Below are 20,054 nucleotides of genomic sequence, written 5' to 3'. Positions count from 1 at the left end.
TGTGACATGCGCAGTGACTATATAGGTGCCACCACAGCGAGCTGACATCAGTTCCTTTCTTTCCACGCCAGCCAGCGCAGATTTAGAAGAGCTACCCCCAGTCACTTTTTGACTGAGTTTTTCAATGTTTTGTCAAAACTATTTTTAAGAATACTTTCTCTGGGTATGCTTAGGGATATCCCAAAAGAAACCAACAGGTTTTAAAACCTGTGTTGCGGTCACAGGCAGATGTCTGTGACACACTCACACTTGGTTTGTTTGTGGTGCTTGAAGTGGGACCACGACTCCATAGCCTTAAGGACTGCCATGTCATGATTCCAAAGGTGCTGAGGGAATGTCCCCTCAAGCTTCTCACTGTCCGATATCGGGCAACACTGCAACGCGCTCGATCCCAGTCTTGCTGAAGGTTCAAATTGTTGGGTAAGTCCCACAAGTACAGGTACCATGTCCTCCACAAGGGAGCCAATGCCTTTTACTTTTGATAGGCCTGGAGAGAGTGACTAACGGGAGGGGTTTGAGGACCCTTATTTATTCAATCATATCTCTGATGAACCAGAGGGCTACTGTTATGAGAAGCATATGGATTCTAATGAGTTATACACCTCACGGGACACTGTCTTAGTCTCTCCTCCTATCATTGCTATGGAAGAGGGAGCCTTCTTTGCAATGGTAGTACTGAGAGTGGCTGAGGTCCTGGACCTTCAGCTGCCCTTGTGACAATCAAGACAAATGTCTTGACGGAGGTGCTTCATCAGGAGGAACCCCTTCCGAACCTCTCCTCCCATTCAACAAAGCCCTCACTGATGTCCTGCTTGGGGCCTGGTACAAGACCTGCACAGGGGCTCCTGTGCATGGGACAATTGCCTGCCACCATCACCCCACTCCTGGTGACCCCAGTTTCCTTACCAAGTACCCCACACCAGAGAGCTTGGTGGTCCAAGCCTTCAACTCCAGGATCAGCCCCAACATGGTCCCTGCCATTCCATCAGACAGGGAATCCAAAATGCTGGATGCCTTAGGCAGAGGATGGTCTCTTCTGTAAGCCTAGCATAGTGGTCAGTGGACACCACGTGCCTTTTAGGCCGATACAGACAGACTGTGTTCAGTTGTTCAAGTTCTGTCTATTGTTTTGGAGGAGGCCCAAGCCATACTCATGCAAGCCATATTAGACAGGCGAGATTCAGCAAAGTTCACCATCAAATGTGGACTGGACATGACCGACTCGCTGGGCAGAATGATTGTATCGTTGGTAGCCCTTCGACACTAAACCTGGTTGAGAACCACTGACTTTTCAGGGGATATCCAATCTTCCCTCATGCACATGTGCTTTGATGGATCTTGACTTTTTGGCGGAAAAGCAAACTCAGCACCAGTGCACTTTAAAGACAGCATAGTTTTAGCCAGGTCCTCAGGCCCTCTTCATGGCTCCCACCAACACCAATCTGCCTTAAACCCCCTCGGTGGCTAAGGTAGGGAATACAAGTCACATCCTTTCCCACCCAGGCACCAGGGCCAACAGGCTTCCCAGCCTTTTTGTGGCTGTGGATGGTCCACCACACTCCAGCAGCCGCCGCCTCAAAACGCCTTTAGTTTTCCTTTATATCAGCACAGGTGACAGTCAGATCTATTGTGATGGACATTTCATCTGTTTGGTCATGCAGGACTTTTTGGTCTAATCTGATTCTAGGCACATCTTCAGGGAGGTATTACTTGGATATCTATGCTAAGGAAAGGAATCTGCGGCTATTAGACTCTATCAGATGAACAAGTTACTTACCTTTGGTAAAGCCTTATCTTCTAAAGACTCTACATAGCCATATATTTCTTGCCGATCCCCCATTCTCCCTCAACTGATTTCTGTACAGGGTTACCTTTGTGAGGCCCTTCGTACTGCATACCAGCGCTTCAGCATTCTTCATGGCTCCATGCTTCTGGTGTGGAAAATCGCAGAAAGAAGCTGAATTCAGTGTGCTGGGGTGGTGCCTATATAGGCACTGTGCACATTTCATACAGCTTGGGTGACGCAGAGCTGAAGTACACCACCTACCAGGGGTACTGCTAGAAAATTTCTGAATCCAGTATAATGCCTGAGGAATATTCTAAGTTAAGGAATCTGCGGATAGATAGAGTCACTACCAGATAAGGCATTACCGAAGGTAAGTAACTAGTTCTTTAATGTCCAATGATTCTGTACACTTCGGGTGTGTAAAATAGCCCCTAGGCATTGCAGTGCAAGCTCTCCATAGAAGGCGGAATGATACACCAAACAGCCAACATTTGCAGGCGAAAATGTATTACGTGTCTGGGTGGAGCCAAAGTCCTCTCTATGCATATTTTAAATATTGGTAATAACAGGTGTTGCAGACAGCTGTACTATAAAGCCAGCAACAAAAACCTTGAAATTTGAATTTGGCCAAACTAGGAAAGAAAGGCAGCCCTGGCAAAAAAAACATACATTCATACCAGCACCTCATTGCAAAAACGAACAGACTAGAAATTCCCGAGCAAGGATTAAAGACAACCCAAAAATTATTTTGGGAAGAATAATCCCGGCCCACTGATACACCGCTGTAAAAAAATTGTTGGCCAGAGATTTTCATTTTTGATTTGTGTTTTTGGACCATTAGAGAGGTAACTTAGCTTGGGTAGACATTGGAGATCCGGGCCGAATTTTTCTGGAAGACATTTAAAAAAATGGCAGATGTGTTGCAGTAATGATGTAATATTTCAGGAACCATGAGACCTATGTACTTCATTTGGGTGTCAAAACATAGTTTTTGGGGGTCAAGTAGTCTTTTAGAGGCAGAACATAACTCCTCAGGGCAAACCTTTTGCCATGTTCCAAAATAGCAGCTATAATAGAGGAAGAAGAGACATATATGGAAATGAAACAAATAATAATGGCTTCTAATCCTTTTATATATACACCAAACAATGTTTATGATCTGAACGTGAAAAACAAATTATGCTTATCACTCGTGTTTTAGACACATTTTCATAGTTCATTTTACTTACTTGGTTCGGCAATCACCCGTTGTACATTTGCAGAATGTTTAATATTTGAGAATAGCATATCGAGAGGGAGAACTTTTTGCTGCACAGGTTTTGCAAGTACATGGACATGTAGTTATGTGGGTAGAGGTTTAAGAGGTTTTGTAGGTTTTAGCACCTCATCAATTTCTTCCCAACCAAATTCAGATGGCTCTTTCTATACATTTTTATGATCCAAAACATTTACACATCTTCTGATCAAGTAGATTGGAACTGATCTCTTGAACTCACTGTAGTGAAGATCGTCAAATGTGTGACAGTCAGAACTCGTTTTCTACACACGCACAAGGTCTTTTTCTACGTCTTTAAAGTCACATTCTTCTTCTGTCTCAGCAAATCCTTTTAGAAACTTCACAGGTTCAGCATACAAAGCTCCAACTTTGTTCCAATTTTGCTCATAGCGTCATCATCCGTAAGAATATGTGCTTTGATAAGAAAACTGGGCATCTCTGGGTCAAGTTTCATATTCAGAATAAGAAGCAGGATTATGTGTCTTTTCCCACCTGTTTATAACGTATCCATAACTCTGACAATCCTTGACTTAGGAACATTGTGAGAAATCAAAGTAGCACAATAATAACATCTGTGTCATTTGACAGTACAATGACTCGAATGGAACCATTTTGACCAGCCCACTCAACATGTGGCACAGCACGAAGGTCAATTTCCACCAATTTCCTGGCCAGTTCTTGAACAATATGGCCCGTACCTTTTGAAGATATCTCTGAAGGCACCAGATCCTCATTGACAATCATTCCATTTGCAATCATTGGAAATTCACTTTTCACTGAAGCATCAGCAATGTTTTGGCGAATGAACATCTCCAAGTTCATTTTGTTTGATGTTGATGAGCAGAACTGTTCAAGTTGCACAGCTATAGGTGTCGAATTTTTGATGCAGGCATGGTTAATTGTTCCACTTATAGACATTCATCTGATTCTCTCACATTCTTTGACAGATAGTTCAAGATAACTGTCAAAGACAATATGCAGTTCTTGTAAGAGTTTGTGCTTCACTTGTTTGGTTGCAGCATCTGCATCAAATAATACATTTGTTGGAAGAAGATCATGCAACAGAATGTCCTTGATAAATTCACTCATTTCTTTTGCTACAACCAAATCTCTATGTGCTTGCAAAAGTTGTTCTTTTGTAACCTATTTTGTAGAGGCTGGTTGGATGAAACTCTTACCATGGCAGTTAAAGCGTGGAAGTTTAGCTTTAGTGATTATGTCAAACACCTTTTTCTCTTTCAATTCAAATCTCTCCTGCTTCAGTTCCGTGTACAGTTTCAAGTCCATGTTCCTGAATATCCAGTAAACATGTCTTTATATCATAATCCACATATTGTTTGGTCACAAAGTTGTGTAGTCGCATAGGCTCAGTCACTCCAAAGGAGTTTCCTTGCTGCTGTATGAAATAAAGGTGGCTGTCAAAATGTTTATTAAAACGTTCCCCTCTCTTTCCCACAAGTTTGTGGTGAGGAACAGTTTTATGATGGTCCATTCATTTTAAATCTGTCATCTCTCTGAAAACATTGCAAAAAGAAATGACTTCATGGTAAACAAGCTCCCATTGAGCAAAATATTCAATTTTACGTGTCTGACCAACCATTCCCTTGGAGTGTTTCTGTGATCTCTGGGTCGTCTGTTCCAGTTTCATATCTGGAGCCACAGCATTGAACCTTCCCTCTCTGTCTTTCACCACAAAATGTCTTTGGATTAATTTTCTGTAGAGATATGGTTTTTACACCTCTAACTTCTTCCCTATTTTCAAATACCAGGACCCATATCTCAGGTAGTTTATCAATCAAATTCGTGAAACACAGTAATCAGTGACTCCATAGTCTTCATGTGCAGCTACCAATCACCTTCCCGATCAGCATGTACCAAGTTTTTCACTAGAGCTATCATGTGTAAAACATTTCCCCAGTACTTGCAAAGTTTTGATTTTTCTTCATATTCTTTGACAAACTCTACAAACGTGGTATTCAGTTTATTTTAAACTGAGTTTATTGAACGCTGCCTGGTTTTGTAATATGTATTTTGAATGATGTGCACCCTGTGGCTTGTTCACTTCTGGGGTAAGATATGTACAGCTTAATTTGTTATTCTTGTTCCAGAAAGCATTAGAATGCAATATTTCTATAGCCTCAGAGATGATCAGTATCCCTTTGTAATAAATTAACATAAAGAGCTCTGCTCAATATTGACTGGACAGTTTTGCTTCCTAAGATTTAAGCTTCAATAAGTGCATTGTCAATGTTACATCCACTGAAACTTCCAGCACACCGCAACACAACTTTTGTCATGTAAATAGCGCCCATCATTGGACAAAGATTATCAAATTTTATTGGACTTACTGTCCCCTTGTCTCCATGACCTCGCATTCGGAACGCTCTTATCATACACCACACAGTTTGTTTGTCCACTCTTGGCCCTTCTTTCCGCCCCCTTAGGATTTATCCTTCTTTAGGCCAGCCACGTCGGCTGGCCTTCCCCCCCCCCCTGCTTGTGGAGACAGTCACTTCAATAACACTCTTACCTCGGACTTTGTTTTTTTGTATTGTTTGTTTAATATAAAAAATGATACCTTTTGCTTATCCTCATATAGCCACCAACCCCGTAATTTGGCATGTGAACATTGCAACTGAGTTTAGGGGATGTTGGGCCTTGTATTGTTTTCAATTGTGTTGCGAGATATCACTGACCGGCCCTGTGGGGTTGTGGGTCTGTATTTGTATGGCTTTTTTTGATAATAAAGGTATTTAAAAAAAAATAAAAAAAATTTTTTTTTATTGGACTGCTCATAAAAGTGTCAGCTACAATACGGAAAACACCTTCATCACAGAAAATTGTCAGGATAGGCTGGTCTTCAAGCTGAGCATGCACATTTTGGAAAATGTTTACAGCTGTGTATACTGTTGCGTAGTTTCTGACTAGAGATGGTATTACTGGTAAAAACCCAACCTTCTTTAGTGGGACGGTATTATGAGAGATCAGAGCATAAATTCCAGTCCACGGAGGAACTGGCTTTTCTTCATCCTTCAGTCCGCACTGAATAAGAGATATTATAAATTCAGTTAAATCAGCGTTGCGGACCGCAACATCAGATAGAAAAAGATGCATGTTCTCAGCCACTTTGAAACTTTCTGGTAGACTGGGACATATTGATGGCTTGTAGTGATTTTACACATGTTGGCAAGGCAATTAGGTTATAAGTTTGCAGTTTCCTGCATATAGCTGACACGCCTTGTTTTCCAGCAGTTACTTCATTGGTGCAGTCTTTAAAAACGGACCCTGGCAGTATTATGTGTGCTGGATGCTTCAGAAGGGCTGTCTTAAAACTCAAAATTATCAAGAGCAGCAATTGTAAGTCCTTTCCAGTAAAGTGACTTGGAAGTGGTCTGCTGTTGGATTCACAAGATTTTAGAGCATGAGCTGCAAATAACTTCCTGCTCCTTACTATGTTGTTATGACTTGTTGATACACACATCCTATTAATTGAAGTGATTAGCGCTCTACTTTTGCACTTCTCATGGATTGCATGGGCAGTCATCATGTGTAGTGGGGTTTTCTTTTCGTCATGATGTTATTCATAAAACATGATTTGGAAAATACAGTAGATATGCACAGCATAAGCCTGTTGGTTCATGAGATTGTCTTCCACTGCTTCGCTTAAATCTTCAAAGCCATCATCAATGTTCCGAACTCAAGAACTTTAGTATGTAATAGTTTTACTTTGCTGATACTATAAAATGAAGTAAAAATGTTAAGACAACATCAGGCATTCCTGTGGACTCCTATGGTTTGCGGAGGTTTGGGGTATCACAAAAGTTGCCATTAAGTCCAAAATCAAAATCTTTTAGATGATTCCTACTGATTTTGATGGATCCTGTGATGTTATTTTGGCAGTAAGAACTTCAGGAGTCAAATCAGCTGAGAATATTATTAGTGGCTCATTCTTTTTGTTAGCCTGACAAAAATTGAATTCTGTCACTGTATATTCTCACCAGAAAAATCTTAATTTCGTTAATATGGATCAATACAATTTCATCAATGTTGACTGTAGCCAGCACTCAAGAGTGGATTTAAAACGTAATTTGCTTTTTTAAAGAGTATAAACTTAACTGAAGGGTGGCGGTTATGTTGCTGATGGGAGCTCATTCTACAGTCTTATTTTAGAATGTATTCACGCCTGCAATTCGGGGGGGGGGCATACAAATTCAAATCCACTGCAAATACATTCACCTCGCTGTTTAGATCAGCTACTCGGCTGACAACTTCATCTTGGAAGAAACTACCTGCAGATAAAAACATGTTTTCCCTTTGAGACTCGAATGCTATGTACTTTGTTCTTTCCTCAATCCCTCTGGCCCTTGTTCTGGCTAAACCACAGAAAACACATTTAAGATCCTCTGCTTTCTGATCAGTTGTTATAGGAGGACAAGGGGTAGCCATTGATCTTCTAAGTGGATGGGCATTGGGTTTAGTTGTTGTCGCTTTCCCAGAAGACTCAGATTCCTGTTGTGATTCCCTGTTTCTGGTATTTTTAGAGAGAAAAAATCCAAGCTTTTTTCCATTGTATACAACTTGTAGCACTTGTTAAAATGATAAAATATTTCATCTTCTTCACCTATCAGTTTCAATCTTTTGTGAACTTCGTCTTGCCGTATTTCTGCAGCATCTTGAACTCTGTTCTCTCCAGCTGCAGCTGATGTTAGCTTTTCTTTGGGATTAGTTTGGCATATGACACATTTTTCTTTGTTGAAGGAATCCTCAGATGTTGTAGTTAGCAACACTGTCAGGAGATAAAGATCCTCTGCTAACACCTGCTTCGCTCATGTTTACTCATTTGAATCAATGGCAAACTTGAAAGAATACCACCGTACCCACCCATTCCCTGTGAGATGCTATTGGTCTACAGACAAGCTCCTTAGCAGGCAGGCAGTTAGGTGAAGGCTCAAGCAGACATCCTCTTCCTGCAGTGTCCTAGTTGTATGGCAACAGGCACCCTGCAGTAGGTCCAAGAAGTTCACACGGACTTTTCAGGATATGTTCTTTCACATATTGAGTCAATGTGTCCAAATCTATTCATTAGTAGGGGGTGCTTATCAGTGCTGAGACTCTAATTAATACAGAAAACTGTTTTAAAATTCAGTAGTCAACCAGTGGAGAAATCCTGTTAACTGGTCTTGTCCTAGAAAATTTAAGGATCTGACTTTAGGATATGATTTCAGCAAGAAGGATATGTGTTCAACCCCTCAAGCACAACACCTCTAAACCAATTACTTTTAAGAAATTGTAACTGCAGGACATGGATCAGGGGATAGGTGGGGAATAAGAAAACTCTTGATGGCGCTGCGATATAGTGGGTTCCCAAAAAGTGATTTTGTTTTATAAATTCCCCAAGACAGATTTGTCCCTAGATACAGAAATAAATCCTGAATGGAGTGACACAAAAATGTTCATGTGCACATATCCAGTTTCTTCTATGATCTTATCCAAATTTGGAGTATACCTGTTTAGTAGTTTTTGTGAAATAATAAGTGAAACTAAAATTAAAATGTAAGTTGAATGTGACTGGCTAAGGCAAGTATTTGCCATACCAGTGATTTTGATGTTCACAAATATCAAACGGTGTTAGTGAACACCTAAAATTGCTATTTTAAAAGTGTTGTTTTTGCTGCTATTAAGCAGTGTGGCCAGTTTGCAAATCACTTGTCTCAGAAAAGAACAATGTGGAACCATGTGGGGGCAAGCGGACCACAATATATGTCCAAACTCAGCAACACTCAGAAGAACTCCCCAGATGTTATGTTATGTTATGTTAGTGGTGGTCTTATAAAGCGCTCGGCTACTCTGGCAGAGTGTCCCGGCGCTATACAGACCTGTAGAAGCTAGGCCAAAAGCAGGCGGACTACTGTCCAAACAACCAGGTCTTAAGCCCCTTCCTAAAGGAAAGCAAGTTGTCTAGTTTCCTGAGGGAAAGGGGCAATTTGTTCCATAGTTGAGGAGCCAGCAATCTGTATGAACGTCCTTCAATGCGCGCTTGTTTGGTTGCAGGAACAATGGCCAGCGCTTGAGAGGCGGATAGTAAAGATCTAGAAGGAAAATAGAACTGCACTCTTCTCCTTAGATAGACAGCACCGGTGCCATGAAGAGATTTAAAAGCCGTGATGAGAGTCTTAAAATAGATGCGTTTACGCACCGGCAGCCAGTGAAGCGAATTAAGAAGAGCAGAGGTGTGAAACCTTCGGCTAAGGCCGAAAATGGCCCTTGCTGCCGAATTCTGAACAGATTGAAGACGGGTAAGGAGCTATTCCGGGAGGCCTAGATAAAGTATGTTGGCATAGTCCAGCTTAAAGTAGAGCCGATCAAAGCCTGTACCGTAATCCTCCTGTGGGCATGAGACAGAAAGGGAAGAAATTTCCTAAGAGTTCTTAGAAGGCCGAAGCATTGGCCAACTACACTAAGAATCTGGGGTTTGATTGTCAGGCCATTATCAATTTTCATGCCCAAATATTTTGCCATAGAAGTAGCATGGAGGGTACATATCGGTAGGCCACCATGATTTCCAGTTGGCATCAGGGGAGCAGCCGAAAAAAAGTACCTCTGACTTATCAGAGTTGCATCTAAGCTGGTTCAGTTGGAACCACGCAAAAACAGCCTTGAGGCAGCTCATGATGGTATCGCCGCCGAAATCTGTGTTCTTATCGCAGGTGAAAAGAAGCTGCATATCGTCAGCGTAGGAAACAATCCGGGCTCCATGAGATTCAACTAAATCAGCCAAGGGAGACATGTAAATATTAAACAGAGAGGGGCTAAAAATCGAACCCTGTGGGACTCCCACCTCCAGCGGAGGGACTGGGGCACAGAAAGGAGGGGCCCAAATCGATTGCTGGCGACCAGATAAAAAAGACTCAAACCAATTGAATACCGTCCCTCTCAGACCAATCTCCTGGAGTCTTAAAAGGAGACGGCTGTGAGGGACGGTATCAAAGGCCGCTGAAAGATCAAGCAGAACCAACATCTCCTTCCCACCACTGTCCAGCACCTCTTTTATAGACTCTGTAACCTCCAGCAGCGCAGTCTCCGTGCTTAGGTTCGAGCGAAACCCGGATTGAGTATGATGGAGAATATCACAGGTTTCAAGGAAGTTCGAGAGTGTGGAGTGAACATGTTTTTCCACAATTTTAGCGAAGGTAGGGAGAAGCGAAATCGGTCTATAATTAGAGTGTACGAGCGGGTCCAAATTAGGTTTCTTCAGTAGCGGAAGGATGTGAACCATTTTCCATGTACTGGGAACAGAGCCGGTTGTGAGAGAGGAGTTGAGAACCGGATTAATAATAGGAATGATAATATGTGCCATCTTGGCCAGGAACTTCGCGGGGCACGGATCCGACGGAGAACCGGACTTTAATTTAGATAATAGGTCCAGTGATGTTTGTGGGGAAATGGGAGGAAAAAGCGAGAGCGTATGGCTCTCAGGGAGAGAATGAAGCGTGGGGGGATTTGAACCAGAGTCGCTTATAGAGCCAGCTGGCACGAAAGAAGCCTGAATACTTCTGATTTTATTGGTGAAAAAACTAGCCAGTTGTTTGATCCAAAGCTCTGTAGGAGAAAATTTGGAAATTAAGGAAGCGGGGGAGGTAAATTCCTTAACTATTGTAAAGATTTCTTTACTAATATTAGCTGCAGATTCAATTCTTTTAGAGAAATTAGATTTTTTCTCTAAAACTATATCCTTATGATACCTTTTGATGAGTTCCTTATATATCTCTTTTGATGAGACATCATAGTTTTTGCGCCACGCTCTTTCGGCTTTCTTGCAAAGCCTTCTGCTCTCATGAAGCGCAGGGCTGAACCAAGGTGCAGAAGCACGCAAAATTCTTTTGGACCGAATAGAGAGGGGTGCTATCTCGTCAAGACGCTGCGTGAGCCATGCCTGGAAGAGAACTAAGTCACTGGCCAGCTCACCTGTGAGCTGGCACGGGTGCATAGCAAAAGATTGCTCCAGCATGTCAGCCGAGACACGATGATAAGAGCGAGTGGCCATAGGCAGCGAGCCCGAGCCAACACTGGCTGCTTTAGAAATGCGCAAAATATCAAAATTCAATAAATAATGATCGGACCAAGTCAGAGGTAGAGGGGGGGAAGAAATGATGGGAATTGATGAAAAAATTTGATCGAGGGTATGACCTTTATTATGAGTAGCTGAGGAGATATAAGGAGACAAACCAAATGGACTAGTCACGTCCGGCAGTTTCATGGTATCAGCTGCGTCTGCAACATCCAAATGGATGTTGAAATCACCCAGAAGCAGACAGTGCTTAAATTTCATGATTATTGGGTAAATGGCAGTATGAAGTTCGTCGTGAAAGGAGCCATCATGACCAGGTTGTCTATAAAGCAACAATCCGGCACACGATTGATGAGGAGAGAATGACAAACAAAATCTAAGTGACTCCACCCTAGGGATGTCCTCCGTAGTGACCACTGAACAGGAGTAGAGACTGTCCACCAAAATTGCAACTCCTCCCCCCTTACCCACTCCTCGGTCTTTCCTTACTATATAATAATTTTGAGGGAGAGCATTAGATATATCCGGGCTTGAAGAATCACCGAGCCAGGTTTCTGTCAGAAAGAGACACGCAGGTTTAGACTCGGTTAATACGTTAAAAAGATCGAGGGCATGTTTACCCAGGGACCGCGTGTTGAGAAGCATGCAGGAGTAGTTTTTTTGATGGTTTCCCCTGAACACCACCAAATCAGAGGGATCTGAAGAGCACTCGGTGTCCTTACTAGATGTTATGTTGTGAAGTGTCCAGCCGCAACTCTCGCAGCGCGAAACGCCCTTGGGGTCAATAGGGAGCACAGGACAGCAGCATCCCATATCTCCCCGTAAACTTTTTAAAAAACTCGAATCATATCTATGCATGATACCAGGAGTGATGGCTAGGGACCCATCTGCCGGGCCGGCCCCTGGCGCCTCCGGACGCTGACGGGCGCAGACGGGCTTACCTTTGGTGCACCTTCAGCGCGCATTAGGCGCGCCCGCTGAACTCGTCCGCTGCACGTCCTCGGAGGCATTCAGATTAAATAGGGGAGAGGAGGTGAGTCAGAGGGTGCTAAAGACTAGCGTGCTGACCCTAGTTACACCCAAGATAGCGGCCGCGCTGCAAGCAGCATGTTAACCAGAGTGCAGAGTCAGGTAGGGCTACAAAACACTCGCTTTAGTGTCAGCGCACCAAGTAATTCAGACAGTAGCCTTTTAGTTACACACTGTCCCACAAATTAAAATTTCAACAGTAGTTTCCACATCACACTGTCAAAGAACAAATTAAAAGCAATCACAGCTCGCAAGCGTTTTAAACAAATTGGCGCGCGCGTTCCCGGCTGAGCCTCAGTAAAAGGTCTGAAAGCGGCGCTTAGAACCGGGTGTTTTATGGTCAGAGGGCGCTAAAGACTAGCGTGCTGACCCTAGTTACACACAAGATGGCGGCCGCGCTGCAAGATGGTTTGAAAATGCATCACAGACTCCCTGTGCAATCACTGCGCTGCTCTCATACTATGAGAGCAGCGCAGGGCTTGGCCTGAGTGGACTTGTTTAACGCTCCGCTCAGGACAGGGGGTCTGTGCTGTTTCGCCAACCTGGCTGTTCAATACAGCTGGGTTGGAGAAACCTAAGTGTGCATGTGTGTTTGGCTGGCCTAAGATGGCTGGCCAAACATGCATGCGCACTTATAAGTGCACAAACCAGTCCTCCTCCTACCTCCCATGGCCCGGCCCCGTCATTCCCTAAGCGCGGTGGCTCAGCCAGCAGGTGAAAAATAAAACGACAATAGAATATAATTGTATTCTTCACCTGCTGGCTCTGAGCCCATGGGGTGACGCTCCTTCACCATTGCGGAGGAGCTGCCCCTGGGTCCTAACTCCAGCTGCCTCACTCCTTAAGAGTCGTAGCCTTCCTTTGGGTTTCAGGCTCTTCTGCCTAAGTGTCCAGCTTCCTCCCCTTTAGGTCAGAGTCTCCTGAGAATGTTAGGACCTCCTGACTGTCACAGTCTTCACCAGAAAGAGTGAGGGGTCTCTCCACAGTGTGCTCAGTATTCTCTAGACTGTCAAGATCCCCTTGTCTGTATTATGCAAATGAATGTCATGGTTAGAATTCTGTCTGTGTCTCCACTTGGATTTCAGAGTCCTCCCCACTGAATGTCAGGGTCCTTTCAGTAAGATCAGAGTCACCTAATTCTGCATGAAACATATAAGCATTGTAGTCCTTATCCATGGATGCTAGGGAACTGCCCCTGAGTATCAAGGTCTTTCATGATGGGTGTCAGGAGAACTCAGATACTGGAGGGTACAGTGGGAGGTGGACATAATGGTGTGAAATATCTTTTGTGTTTTCGAACCTTATCAATTAAAATCCATTTCTGACACTACTCTTTCTCTATTTGAAAAGCAGCTACACCGTGTATCAAAGCCATCAGTCCGAGTGAGGGATGGACGACTGGCGGGGCAACTGTCATCATCATTGGAGACAACTTCTTCGATGGGCTGCAGGTCATCTTTGGCACCATGCTGGTTTGGAGTGAGGTACGTGTCTGAGTTTGTCTTTATTTAGTTTCCTCACTCCCATATCTACCTACTGTGATGTCTGTCACACTACAGCCAATCTAGCCGCATGCATTATAAACAATTTTTTTTCTTCATAAATGCATTGACAAATGTGTCACCCTTCTATCCTTCTGTGCAGTTATTTGGGTGGGTTATTTGCCTGATCTTGTGGCTTAGTGGACTAATGTGTCTGCTTTAGGGGCCTGAGTTCGACCTTATGGTCACAGGTTCAAATCCCCGCTGGTCCACTCAGCCTTTTATCATTCTGAGGTCTATAAAGAGAGTACCACTGAGTTGGGTAACAATAAACTTTGTTATTCAGCGCAAAAATACCCTTGGATGAATGTGCGTTTTACAAATGCACTTTGGACCAGATGTACAACATTCCCAAATTGCGACTCACAATTTGCGCTGAATTGCGAGTCGCAAATTGCGACTCACAATTTGGAATGTACAACAGTGTCAGAGACACAGATTGCGATTCCCAATGGAGTCGCAAAATGTGAGGTTCATGAATATGAATGAGTCACTCGCCTGCCCTTAAAAAATATTTTTAGAGCCATTCACAAAGGGGAAGGGGTCCCCTGGGGACTCAATTAAAACCCTCTCGAAGAGGGCAGTAAATTGAGAGCGTTTTGCGACCTCAAATGCGGTCGCAAAACATTCATACATGGCTAGAGAGTCGCTATTAGGAAGGAACGCCCCTTCCTAATAGCGAGTCGCAAAACACTATACTGGTCATACATCTGGCCCTTTATGCCATGTTAAGGATTTTATGTAGCAGCATAGATGCTGCCAAAGGGACGTTGGGAACAGCATTGTGTGAAGAAAGTTTGCTGTAAATGCTTTCTCACATGTTGGTAGCCTTTGGTTATCTGCTATATTCTTTGCTTTTCTGAATGAAAGAGTGCAAGCGTAATGGGCATAACAAGAATATATTTTGGTGGTGCATTCAATAGTAAGATTGTCTGGACAGCTGTAACGCTGTCTCCAATGTTGGCTTTTATGTATTTTGGGAGATGAAAGCACTTTTTCAGGCTGACCTTCGTATTCTTTTTGGATGCTAAATTCATCAGTGACTGGATAACAATGGGTGAAAGTTAAGAACTAGTTGGATGTGTTCCAAATGGTCTTTGCCAAGCGTAATTCTTGGGGTAGAGTTTTTGCAGACATACTGCACTTAGTGTTGCATGGCAGTCACATCTACATTTATTTGTAGCAATAGTCAATGCCAGACATTACGGGGGGGCTGTTATACGTTGTTTTATTCTGTGCAGTTAATCAACAGTGGTGGCTGCTACTTTGTGATGTCGCTGTCCAGTGCTCCTCGAAGGAGAAATGAATACTCAGGAATGTGCTGTGTTCTGGAAATGAATGTTCTGGGTGGCGGTTTCCAGATCAAAAGGCTCTCTATCCTGGGGCCTGGGTTGCCCTAGATGCCCTGTCATGGGGAGAGACAGGGGCTGACTTAACTGTGCTCTATCGTTTTGTTCATTCTGTTTGGAATAGGTCTGAGGATTGGCAGCATTGTTACAATTGAACACCTTGAATAGATGTGCTAACAGGCCAAGCTACATACTGAATAGTAAGTGGGAGAAAGGGGAACAAAGAGGGGCTTCAAGGTGGCTCAAGGTTATGTTGACTCTGGGCAAGAAGCCCTGTCCTTGCAAGTTGTTTGCAACAGCTCAGGAACAAGTGGAATCACTGCCCCGGGATGTAGTCAGCTTGAGAGGGCTTTCTAGTGTACAATCAGTTGAGCTTATACACTGTATAAAAAGATAAATAGTGTTGTCATCGCTCACTACATCACTAGTAAGGCCTGAGTTAGACTTCTGCACCCGGTTCTGGAGGCCACATGTCCAAACACGTTACATGTGATTAAAAAACAGGTGGCTAAAATGGTAGGTGGTAATACTCACAGGGAAGTTCAGAGAGGCTAAAAAAGAGTAAAAGGTTTACACTGAGTAAAGGAAATACAATCTAATGATCATCTAAAGGTAATTAATACAGGTTCAACATAGCCAAGGCTGCTGAACCCCATACACCTGTAAATCAGTATGGTTTGTCTCTAATGCTTACGAGGGTTACTTCTGTGTCCTTTGCCAACCAATACCATCATTGACCCTTGCCCAGGCTAGTGAGGGTCTCAGGTTCTACTGTTACTGCTTTATACTTTCTTACTAATGAGGTGAATGCCTTTCCTCATAGTATACCTACTGCAATCATCATGGGTGTCGGTATTGTACCTTCATCTACGAAGCGGTTGATGATTCTATATAGTTGTGGCGGTTGATGATTCTTTATAGTTGTGGTGCCACGTTGATGGCAAACATTTTCATGAAAGTGACAGGACAGTAAACTTCAGGGGTGCAAAATAGTTTTGCTGTGTTAGTTGTTGTATTACAACTGTTCAAGTGACCCAGCCTTGTGGATGGTGTGCTTGGGAGTGTGGGGGTGGCTTGTGGAAATGGCTGACTCTTTTTTAAGAATATTCCCTCAAATAACCCTAGATCCCCACCTGTTCATCTAATCCAATATTTGGGGACAGTCCTGGACTCGAGAAATGAAAAATTGTCTCTTTTGAAGAACAAACTACCATGTATACAGATCAAACCCTACTTTTGTGCTACATTGTGTTTCCCGCAGTGAGACAAGTCTTGATTCTCTAGTCTGCGCAGCATGGCATGTTGTATTTTCATAGTACCCACTACCAGGCCGTACATGCAACCCCTTCTAGATTGTCTGGAAGACAAGTGGTTAATAAAGAGTTATAAAATATATGCTTCATTTGAATAACAGCTTCATTCATTAGCTGGCATAGTGTTACAAAAGAAAGAACATGCAACAGGGAGGAACTTTTCAAAAGCCTTCCTTAGCACAAATTGTCATGATGGATGCCTCAATAGAAGTACCGGGAGTCCACAGGGATCCCCACTCAGATCATTGAAAGTGGCCCCCAAGAGAACAGACATACCACATAAACATGCTGCCATTAAGGCCAGTCCACCTGGCCCGCAAATCCTTCTTTGCATTGATCTCTGTAAAATCCTCCTTCTTCTGACTGACAAGGAAAAAGGGATGAGAATGCGTGTTAACTTGTGGAAAAAGACAACAAAAGGAGAAAAATCATAATAAGATTAACGAGTAAGTTAACAAAATAGAAGGAAGCAAATGAGAGTGGCAATAAAGTCAACCAATAATAAAGAATGGGTGGGCTCTATGCCCACTGTAAGCTGACAATAGGTCTTTTAGCTAACAGACTCCTTGCACTGTCTGCAGGTGAGACCTAACAAGGGCTTGTTCACCTAAAGGAAGCAGAATGTGATCAGGTTGAGTGCCCCCTAGCGAAGGCTTAGATGATGTCTTATCTTTGTTTCCATGTTTAGTTCATACTATTGGTAGTGATCTCATGGTATTTTTCCATCTGCAACAATCCCCAGTGGTTCTGAGGTAAGGGCGGGAAGCAAGTGCTGGCTGAAGCTTGCCCGCTTAGTTCTTTGCATGGCTTTGTGTGCCACTTTCTTTTGGAAGGATGCCAATGTTTCTGCTGTCTAAATGAAGCACGTCTTTAGAGTGTGTTCATTCACTGAAAATCTGGTCGACCCCCATCCTGATTCTGTCGTAGCCTGGGGCCCCCCGCTTGCGCGCAGCGAACTGCAGACTCCAGGACTACAGCACCATGAATAAACTTGTGTGCTCAATGTTTACCACATTTTTTTAGGATTTCCAAATATTTTGTATTGAAATAATATGCTTCCCATTTATATTGTGTTTTGTTGAATCCAAGCTTCATAATTAAAGTGGTGAAATAGTTCAACCCTCCTAGTTGATTACATTGAATAGGCTTGCTCGGAGGGATTTCTGGAATACATATTTATATTTCTGATTTAAACATACATTAGGTAGAGGGTGGTTTTAATTATGTTTCAGAAATCTGATAAACAACAGAATAAAACCCTTTATTCCTTCAGCACAAGGGTTTATTCATTATTGCGTGATATTGTTTTTCTCCTATGACACATTTATAAACACCTCCCGTTGACATGTGTTAATCTCCCTGTGAGGGTCAAAAGCCAACATATGGAGCTTTATGCTGCATGATTTCGCACATGAACAGTCCCCTTTGTTTAGTGTGTAGTGCAGGCTGTCTCCTAGTGACCACTTGCATGTTGAATGAACATGTGCCGTGGGAAAAGGACTTGGAGAGGCTAAATACACCCATGTTATGATGGTTTATATGATGCACTATTCACTCGTGAGGATATCCAGATTCTTGACAAGGTGTGTAATCTGCGGCGAGTTATTCGAAGAGCCAGCCCTTCAGCCTCTTGCAGAACTCAAGAAGCGAAGAGGAGGCTCTCATGTGGGGAAGGAGGTTGTTCTATGTGTTGGGTATGATGTAGAAGAATGAGTGGCCTGCTCTGTTTAGGCTGACATTTAAAAATAAGGCTGTGAGCCAGTGTGGTATTCGCTTGCTGAAGGGCTTAATATGTAAAAGAATGAGGGTCCAAAGCTCTGCTTGGAAGCCCGCTGCCAGAGCTGCTGAATGTAATGATTGCAACTCATGCCTTTTTCATCCCTCACCACCATTATTTCACGTTTGTATGTTCTCTTACGGCCACTGATTTCTCCCTTTCTCACTGTTTTACCATCTTTCTCTACCTCTTTCTTTGCCCTTTTTGTGTTTTTCCCTCCCTTACTCCAGGTCGGAGTCTTATGAGGTAAAAATAAGTGGAGGTCTCCAAAAATGAGTTCTCTGGGCCCCACCTGCAACCACCTGCTCAAATTAAGCACTGGCTTTCTCAGACTAGCACAATTTACATTCTGAATATAATAATTGGCAGTGAAAGTTGTACCAGTCATGGATGAAGCCAGTGCTCTTTTCCCTGAGGACAGCAGTGTTCTGTTCACCCTCCTCCTGACCATGCTGTTCATGCTAACTTTATTGTACCAAAAACATCAAGCCTTGCTGCTGCTAGTAGAAGACACCTATTAGTAATATTAGAGGTGTGGTAGTACTTCACTGCATGTTTCGGTCATCTCTGGCCCCTGCTCTGCACAGGGTCTAATGCACCTTTTTTGCTGAGAGCAGGGAAGGATTTGCATACACGGTGATTCGTTTTGTGATAGGTGTGAGAGTGTTGAAATAAAATACTGAAAAATGCTTCCACAGTACAGCATGTACACAGAGAAGTGGTTGTCTAAGACTCAAGGGGCAAGCAGGAAAGTCTAAGGAAGGATTAAATTGTCACTCTGCCTCAATTATCATACTTTCCGACTTTCCCTTGTTTTAGGAGAATGTCTATTGACACAGAGTTTAGCCATTTCACTTGCTTGCCTACTTTTGTGCTTCCAAAAGCACCTTTTGTCCCTATTCGGGTTTTCTGCTCTACGATCCTCACTCTGAGCAGCAGGTTCCCTTCTTTCACTCTTAAGTCCCATCCCACTTCGTCCCCGCCCTAATGTTTCCCCTGCAACACTATGGAATGGCCTCAGGGCTTCTGACATGAAATAAAGCCACCCTTATATACTTCCTAAGCCCTCCTTTCCTCTCATATTCCTCTCCCCATTCCCTTTTTTGCCCCTCCCCCTTTAGTGATTTGAGAGAGCCTACGCGAGGCAGAGAGCAATAGGAAAAAAATAAAGCACATTACAAGAATCTCTTGTAAAACCCTACATTTTGTCGACATCAAGGAATAGAAAATAAACGTGTCGGGGTGAACATAACTGACAGTGACAAATAAATAGCTGGCAATTTGGTAAAATGGCAAGCACATTGACTGAGAATTATCTCTTTCTGGTGCTTTACACTTTCACTTTGCTCCCTCTGGCTCGAGTGAGTGAATACAGATCGAATTTAAGGCCCTCTCTCTAGCCTATAAAGCATTGAACCAAAAAGGCCCGGTCTTCTTACAGAATCTGCTCACCTGGTATGAGCCCACCAGACATCTTCGTTCCTCCGGCACCAAACTTCTTCAGGTGCCTAAAATCCGCACCTTACAATGGGGCGGCCGCAGCTTTCACTTTCACACCAGCAAGCTCTAGAATTCCCTTCCTCTTGATCTCAGGAGCGCACCTACTCTCACCTCCTTCAGGAAGGGCCTGAAAACCTGGCTGTTTCAGAACTAGACGCAAGCACATACCCCCACTGTCCACAGCGCCAAGACACCTCCAGATATACGTGCGCTTTACAAATCCATATAACATAACATAACATAAACCCACGATGCTGTTGCACCTTGCTCGGAGGTGCACTTCTCTGATGCATATGATTGCATAGTGGGGGTTGTGCCACATAAGTCAACATCCTGTGCCGGTCATTGCTGACCTCTGGTCCTACATCTGTTTCTGCTTCCCTGTAGCAGCCATTGACTCAGGGGGGACATACTC

At 43.3% G+C, this 20,054-nt stretch overlaps 1 protein-coding gene across 3 annotated transcripts in view; it reads left to right on the top strand.

Annotated features, from left to right (window-relative positions):
- EBF1 (EBF transcription factor 1) overlaps positions 1-20,054 on the top strand; it is a 799,867-nt gene that overhangs the window by 595,971 nt on the left and 183,842 nt on the right. For 2 of the 3 annotated variants that reach the window (XM_078653724.1, XM_078653726.1), the window contains one exon: positions 13,510-13,643. In XM_078653724.1, coding sequence (XP_078509850.1) covers positions 13,510-13,643 — 134 coding nt within the window. The remainder of the gene's footprint in view (positions 1-13,509; positions 13,644-20,054) is intronic. The other variant, XM_078653725.1, reaches the window with a different exon arrangement.

The sequence above is a fragment of the Lissotriton helveticus genome, chromosome 7 (genome assembly GCF_964261635.1).
Source record: "Lissotriton helveticus chromosome 7, aLisHel1.1, whole genome shotgun sequence".
NCBI lineage: Eukaryota > Metazoa > Chordata > Amphibia > Caudata > Salamandridae > Lissotriton > Lissotriton helveticus.
The sequence above is the reverse complement of the archived record's forward strand: the minus strand, read 5'-3'. Positions and strand labels throughout refer to the sequence as shown.